General features: G+C 29.1%; 1 protein-coding gene and 1 non-coding gene across 2 annotated transcripts; one reads left to right on the plus strand and one right to left on the minus strand.

Annotated features, from left to right (window-relative positions):
- The first annotated feature begins 3,903 nt into the window (after positions 1–3,903).
- On the plus strand, positions 3,904–5,190 carry LOC140960908 (uncharacterized). Its single transcript, XM_073419231.1, has 3 exons — positions 3,904–4,124; positions 4,221–4,431; positions 4,530–5,190. Exons 1-3 carry the CDS (start codon positions 3,961–3,963, stop codon positions 5,028–5,030), a joined length of 876 nt encoding a protein of 291 aa, XP_073275332.1. The 5' UTR covers positions 3,904–3,960; the 3' UTR covers positions 5,031–5,190.
- Positions 5,191–6,872: 1,682 nt separating this feature from the next.
- Positions 6,873–6,944, minus strand: TRNAG-UCC (transfer RNA glycine (anticodon UCC)). The gene has a single exon. It is a non-coding gene; the product is annotated as a tRNA-Gly (tRNA).
- Between the last annotated feature and the right edge of the window lie 1,761 nt (positions 6,945–8,705).

The following is an 8,705-nucleotide window of genomic DNA, read 5'->3' on the forward strand; positions in this document are numbered from 1 at the left end:
ATAACTTTGAATTGTGAATTTACACAAATGTCATTATCTTCGTCTAATAATAATCATCAATACATGTTTCTTTTTTGTTTGTTTTCCATCAAAGAGAAATTAAATTTAACTTTCATTTTTTGTGATGAAATTTTCACTCCATTTTTTTAAAAAAAATCTTTCATTTTGTGTAATGAAATTTATACTCTTTTTTTTAAAAAAAAACTATATATTTACTGAAATTTAAAATAATAATAATAAATACATGTTCTTTGTTTGTTTGTTATCAATTATTAATGGATAATAAAATAACTTGAAGAAAATAAAATTTAGTCACCATTTTTTGGAATTAAATTTACGCTCTATTTTTATTTTTCATGATTCATGTCGGATAGAAGATATATTTCACAAAATTGACTTGCGAATCAGCCAAATAGGAGTTTCTTTGTCAATTTTATTTTTAACTTGAATAAATCTATGAAAAACGTAAATATTAATAATTAATACACTTCTCTTTGCTTGTTTATTTTTTCCACCTATTAATTAATATATTCTAAAATAAATTTTAAATTTTTGTTTGATTTTTATTTTCCTATTAATTAATGAATTTTAAAATAAATCGGATAAAAATGAAGTTTACAATATTTTTCAAAATTTTATAGTTCTATGATTTTTGAATAGGTTTTATGTGAGATAGTTTCATTATTATATAGCCCTGATAAGGGTTGACTCAGTCATTTCCGGAGTGAAAAACAATGTTTTTTCATGATTCAAGTCGAATATTAGACATATTTAACAAAATTGACTCATGAAACAACTTCATAGAAGTTTCTGTGTCAATTTTATTTTCAACTTGAATAAATTAACATTTATGAATAACGTAAATAATAATTAATATATTTGTCTTTGTTTGTTTGTCTTTCCCATCTATTATTTTATATATTATAAAATAAATTGAAGAAAAATAAAATTTAATCACTAGTTTTTGGAATAAAATTTAAATTAAGCCTTCATTTTTTGGAATGAAATTTACACTTCATTTTTTTTAAATTTTTTATATTTTTTAAAATAATAATAATAAATACATGTTTTATTGTTTGTTTTTTCTCAGCTACTAATTAATTCTAAAATACATTAAAAAAAAGAAATGAGATTTAACCACCATTTTTTGAAATAGAATGTATATTCTATTTGTTTTAGAAACTATATCTCTAATAGAATTAAAAATGAATAAAATAATAATAAAATTTACCATCTATTTTCAAAAATTGAATTATATCTTTATTTTAAAAATAATTCTTTTTTGTTCTCTCTCTTTTTTTTTTCCTTTTTTTTATTTATGAATTCTATCTTTCTTTCTCTTTCTTTTGATTTCCCTTTATTTGATATCTTTTTTACATTAACTAATGAATTTAAATTAAAATAAATTGAATGAAAATGAAGTATACATACACCGTTGTTCAAATTTTACGGTTCTCCAATTTTGAATACGACTTATGTGAGTCGGTCTCATGGATATATCCTTCAGATGAGCCAACCCGATCAATTTTCGGAGTGAAAACAATGATTTTTCATGATTGGGGTTGGATATGAAACATGTTTCAAAAAAATGACTCGTGAACTAGCTTCATAAGAGTTTTTGTGACAAAATTTTTTTTTTTAACTTGAGCAAATTAACATCCATTAATAAAGTAAATAATACACGACTAATAAATTTGAAAGATCTAATAAAATTGTATGAATTTACATATACGTCCTTATATTCATTCAATAATATTAATAAATAAATGTTTTTTTTAAAAAAAATTACATGTATTAATGAAATTTATATTAATTGAAGAAAAATGAAATTTTATTTTTGGAAGGAAATTTACCGTCCATTTTTTTAAAAAAAAACTATATCTTTAATTGAATTTAAAATAAGCGACACAATGCCAGCAGCTTAACTCACAAGAACTTATCAGGAGTTCACTCATCCCAGTACTATCATCATTCATGAACGCTTAACCCAACAAAACTGAATGGTGGTGAAATATTTATCGTTTAGTTCGAATGTTCTTTTATCTTCAAGTCAAAAGTTATATTTGTTACCCAAGACACGATTTTTATTTTTTATAATTGTGATTTATTGTTCAAATCCCTATACTAAGCTAATGGTGAACATAATGAAGATTGAACTGACATGGGTGTTAATTTGCCAAATCGTAAAATCCTATGCATGACAAACACAAATAATTGTTTGGTACCATAAGAAAACACTTCAAAAGAATCAAAATGATTTTAAATTAATTTTATGTGTAATAATTACTCTTATATAAATCAAATGGAAAGAAAAAGAGAAATAAGAATGAATTCAAATTGTTTTTATGTAAAAGAAATTATTTTATATTTACAATTACTTAAAATGATTATAAGATTTTTAAAATCTTCTTATTTTTTTAAAATAATTTTTTCTCGAAAAATAATTTTTTTAAAAAATTACTACATTTATTTTCATGGTTTATGCCTTCTCAAATTTTCATTGATGAATAATTATAGAACTTGTAGCTACTTTTTAATGATATTATTTATGTATAGAACTTTATAACTTCAAAATATATCATGAGAAATTTAGAAATTATGGTTCTTGTAAAAAAAATTAATATATTTGTTTTTTGTTATATTATTTTGAATATTCATAGTCTAACTATATTATTTTTACAATTTTAAGGCTGTGATATTGAAATAGATGTCAAAGTGATAGTAAAAATATGGTTCTGATTATGGATCATATTAATAAATATTTTTATATTTAGACAGAATATTGAAACATTATATACTTATATGTATACCAAACCTAAAACAACTCAATTATATTAATATTCAAGAACTCAAGCAAAAGTAAACTCTGAACTTTATTCGTTATTAATTTTGTTTGCTTATTTTATTTATTAATCTCTGGATAAAAAGACATTGAACACTTTCTACAATTTTTCTCATTTTTTAACAATATCTGTAACTTTTTTTGAATGAAGGATCGAAACATAAACATAATTTTGATTCATTATAATTAATGGTTACTAGTTAAAAAAAATTACGATTTAAATGTAAATCCATGATCTTGATATCAAAACTCAAATTCAATTGAAATGTCTTTGCAAACCACAAAACTAGGTGGCGTGTATTCAATCCAGAGTGTGATCTTGTTTTTGAATTGATAATATACATGTGAAAAGAATATAATTTAGCATTTTGTGGATATAATTTTGTATAAAAATATCATATCTTATATATTAATTGAAAATACTAAAAAGAATTTAAAAAATCGTGGTTATTGCGAGGCTATTCAATTATTAAGAATTAAGCGATATTTTTTGGATCATATTTTATTATTATTGAATATTACGTTAATTTATATAAATCATAAATTGAAAATCACAAAATCAATTCTAAAATTCAAAATTTTCTATGATATTAAAATAAAAAATTATTAAATGTACAATCAACCAAAAAATGAAAAATTTGAAAAAAAAAGATGAAAAAAAAATATATATATATATATAGTTACACTTTGAAAATTTGAGAGAATTATAGAGATAGATGAAAGGAGAGAAGATAAAAAGAGAGGTGGTGTGAAGCGACAGATAGAGAAATAAATAGCTTGTGTATGAGTTAGAAGTTTTAAAAATCCATCCAAATCTTTGGGTTGAACCAAATACAATTTTTGACAATTTATAGTTGTATCTTAAGTTTTAATGTTTGTATGTTAATGAATTACATAAAGTTATTAAAAATCTATTGAAAATTTGAATACCTAAAGACTTTTATATAGTTTTTAAAAGTTAATGTTTAATACCACTTGACTTTTTTAAACTCTATGAAAGTCTATTTTGAATACTGTTAAACTTCTATAGATTATATAAAATTCTTAATTGAATATGGCCTGATCTCCATAGCCTTTTATACAAGGCGTTGCCATTGGGTGTTGTTTGGTGGGGGCATATGTTCCTCTCATTTAGTGTTTCTGATGACAAGACTTGTGTGAAAGCTAAGAGTAAAGTTTTTCAAAGGGGTGAGACAATCGACATTGTTGCTGATTTACTTATTGCAGCAGACGGGTGTCTCTCTTCGATACGTCGGACCTTCTTTCCTGACCATAAATTGAGGTTTGTGGGTTTTAACAGCAGATGATATTCTCATGGTATCTTTCAATGTTGAGAACTGGCATTTAGCTTCATGGATTAATCTATTCAGTTTACTAGATATTCAGGTTATTGTGCATGGAGAGGGGTCCTTGATTTCTCGGATAATGAAAAATCAGAAACCATTTTGGGTCTGAAAAAGGCCTTTCCCGACCTTGGGAGATGTTTATATTTTAACATTGGATCAGGAACTCATATTGCGTTATATGAGCTGTTGAACAAGAGGATCAATTGGATTTGCTATGTTAATCAACCAGAGCCGGTACTTAAGGTACAAGACATGACCAAAATGCTGTCGGTTTTGATGGGCATGTTTCGCATCATTATAACTTTGAAAGTGTTAATAGAATTCAATGTAATATTTGTTAGGGAAACTCGGTTACCATGAAAGTTAGCAGCGAAATGATTGAACAGATGCATGAATCAGCAGAGAAGATTTGGCAACCGGAACTTGTGAAACTAATACGAGAAACAAACCAGCCATTCATGAACGTCATATATGACAGCGAGCCTCTAGAACAAATTGTCTGGGATAATGTGGTTTTGGTCGGAGACGCAGCTCACCCAACTACTCCTCACGGTCTGAGAAGTACAAACATGTCTATACTGGATGCCGCTGTCTTGGGGAAATGTCTCGAAAAACAGAGGGTTGAGAATACAAGCATAGCTCTCCAAGAATATCAGTCGATTCGTCTACCAGTCACCTCAAAGCAGGTTCTATTTTCTCGAAGATTGGGATGCATCAAACAAGGTTTACTCCTTCCTCATCACCAGCCCTTTGATCCGATTACAGCTAGTGAAGAAGATTGCGAAGAGTTGCAGCAAAGGACCATGCCTTTCTTTTTTGACATCCCTTCTGTATTGCTGTAATTTTTTATCTGTTCGATCACCAGATTAGGCTCGCTTTGGCAATTTGAAATGTATTCAAGAGGGGATGATGGAAATTCTAAGCAAAATCTATATGTTGGAGATATAGTTTATAAACTGAAGTAGCATCTGTATGGAATGACAAATTATTGTTTTTATTTCACTTTTATTGAGCTACAAGAATCTGAATGTCGGTCTCACTGCACAAGAAGGCAGGAAAAGTAGTCCATATTTCTACAACCAAACGACAGGTAAAACAGATATATAAAATGGATATAATATTATTGGTACCTTTCGGAGTTTAAGCATAATACGTATTACGCCAAACTAATCATATTAAACCATGAGTTTAATTTTTAAGATGTGCAGAGGTATGCAGATAGATACTCCAATCATTATTATTCTTCATTTTATTGTCCTCTAGACTTTTCGATATTCCCCTGAGATCTCAACCAAGTGGAGATGAAGGAAGCAAGACGTGAGGCCAAGGCAATGGTGGTGGGCGGCAGCATAGCTGAACTTTCATGCACTCACGCTCTGATTGCAGCTGGTTGGGATCTGGTGGTGCTGGAGAAAACAAGCTCACCTCGAACTGGCTGTGCGACCTGCAGGACTTGGGCTCGATCAATTGTGTTGTCTCAGAAACTTCTGGAGTCATGGATCTAACAACTCGAACTAATTCAGCTATCTTCGTTAACACACTCCAATGATCATGTAGGTGAAATTTCTGCAAAACACTGCTCAAGCTCAACTTAGAAAAAAATTAATCTTTCGTCCAGATTTAAAAGATTGAGAATACGTCTGGATTCCAGAACTGGTCAAAGTAATGAGGCAAACAAAGGAGCCTTTCTTGAATGCGATATATGACAGCGAACCGCTGGAACAATACTTCTGAGATAACCTGGTTTTGATAGGAGAGGCAGCTCATCTGATAAGTCCCATGGTGCAAGAAGCACCAACATTTCAATTCTTGATGAGGGCTCGGGGACTTGGATTCAGCTCTTGAAGAATAGCAGTCTATTAGGATGCCCGTCAACAAAGAGCAAGGTCGGTTAAAGCAGCGGTTAGCACTGTCTGATCGAGATGTGTTTGATCCGATGACAGAAAGCGAAGAAGAATGCAGGTTGCTGCAGCTGAGGAACATACCTTATTTCGACGATATTCCACCCATATTAATGTAACAGTAGGTTGGATCTTTTATGATTTCAGTGTATGCTCATTGAGGATGATGGAAGTGCTGCTATATCTTTGATAGTGAAGAATTCTCGACTTTAACGAAATTGTCGAAAAGTAAAGTGTGCTCCATGAGATAATGCTTCAGAAAATCTGTTAATTTGGTGTTCTTAATCAAAGTTGTAACAGTCAAGTACTTTGATTCTAAATTACCAATACTCACGCGTTCTACGTGTTATTATTGTTTTTAATTTGATTAAATAATATTAAACAATTAGTATAAAATTATTTTCACTTAAGAAGAATTGTTCGATTTAAAAAAAAAATTGTTTAGATTTTTTCTACTTAAAATATGAAGTAACTTGTGAATATTTTTAAAAAATTAATTATGAAATTAAATATTTTGTTATTCTCTAATCTAATATAATTATTTTAAAGTCACACACTTAATATATTATTTTGTGGATATTTTTAAAAAATTAATTATGAAATTAAATATTTTGTTATTCTCTAATCTAATATAATTATTTTAAAGTCACACACTTAATAATATAATAAGATAATAGAGATATTAAGGATGAATTTGTTGAAAAATGTTGTGATAAACATTGAAGTAAATTAACCCCATCGTAATGTATAATCCCTAATAGGATCATAATCCAAACAAAATGATGCGTTTGCCGGGAGTCGAACCCGGGTCTATTGCTTGGAAGGCAATTATACTAACCGTTGGACTACAAACGCTTATGCTATAACGTCATATATAGCCTATACAAAACAGTGTAACTTTGAAGCCCAATAATGAAGAAACTAGTTCCATATTTTAATTTGTTTCTTCAGTTCCATAATATCTAAAATATAATAACATTATTACCTGAAGAAATTATTTCCTATTTGAACTTATTTTAATTTTCTATTGATGGATTTTTGAAATTTTGTTATTTAGAAATTATCGTCAAGTACAATTTTTAACCGAGGAAAGAATATCATATATTCATACAAAATTAAAAGCTAGATCCACGTAAATTACACAAAATCTACGTTACCTAAAATATGGGCCAAATAGTTTCAAGTAAAAAAGAAAAGAAAGGCCCAAGTCAATCCTTCCCATTATTATATCGTCATACATCATCAGCAGACAGCAATATCTGAGAAAAAAAATATCAACCATGCTGACTAAATAATATTTTATTGTTGTTGTGCATGTTTTATTAAAGTGCACACATGAGTAAGTATGATCGAGCTCACGTGTGAATTTCAATTTTTTTTCCATATAACAATATAAAAATATTACACATTAATATTACTTATTATTATTATATAAAAATGGTCTGTGTTTTCTTGATGAACATTGACAAGATGGAGCCACATATATATTACCTTACTTGGTCCAATTATGTAATTATTAAAAATTCCACAAAGGGTAATTATAAGTAAAACACACATATATACTAACAAGATGGGTAATGTTGTATTTGATCAGAAAATATAAGTCAATTATGTAAGCGTACATTAATATATATATATATAGAGAGAGAGAGAGAGTGTGTGTGTGTTGTCGCCCACATGTGCATTTTTCTTTTTCTTTTAAAAAAAAAATTTTAAAACAAAAAATTAACAACTCAAAATAAAAAATAAAAAAAAAAGCATTTTCACCCAAAAACTAAATCCTCCGTCCACCTACCGCCTTCACCAACCAGAAAAGTACGAGAGAAACACAACAACACAGGGTCGTGAGCTTCAAGTGAAGGCGATTCTGGAGATCTCGTGCATGCTTTTTTCGTGCGCCTCAAATCCGAAGGTAAATCGATGTTGTTGGAAAATTTCTTACTTCCGGTAGAATATGTGCCATTTCTGCTCCTAAAATCGATTCCTTTATTGTCTCTTCCCAACGAAGGTACTCCACGCCGACCTAATTAACTCTTCGAATCACGAGTTGGAAACGTAATATTATAGCAACTGATTGAAAAGAATGTCTAGTTTGCCTTTCCCCCTTTTCATGAAACAGTTATAGGTAATCCGTAATCCTTAATTTTCTGATGTCAATCATGCAATATCTTCTATGTCAATTTCAATATATGGCACTGCATCTGGGGGCATTTAGTATAGGTTTGATGTTATTGACCACTTTCACTTTTGTTTATTAATTTCGCACATCTCAAATCGGGGGCTTGGTTTAGAGGTTGGTTTTCTCGCAAAGTATTGACTGATGACGTGGATTGGGAAAAAAGCCTGGACGAGATCTCCAGAATCGCCTTCACTTGAAGCTCACGACCCTGTGTTGTTGTGTTTCTCTCGTACTTTTCTGGTTGGTGAAGGCGGTAGGTGGACGGAGGATTTAGTTTTTGGGTGAAAATGCTTTTTTTTTTTTAATTTTGAGTTGTTGATTTTTTGTTTAAAATTTTTTTTTTTAAAAAAAGGAAAAATGCACATGTGGGCGACAGCACCTAAGGGTGCAAGGTAACAACACTATATATATATATATACATATATATATATATATAT

Source organism: Primulina huaijiensis, chromosome 16 (genome assembly GCF_012295235.1).
Source record: "Primulina huaijiensis isolate GDHJ02 chromosome 16, ASM1229523v2, whole genome shotgun sequence".
Classification (NCBI taxonomy): domain Eukaryota; kingdom Viridiplantae; phylum Streptophyta; class Magnoliopsida; order Lamiales; family Gesneriaceae; genus Primulina; species Primulina huaijiensis.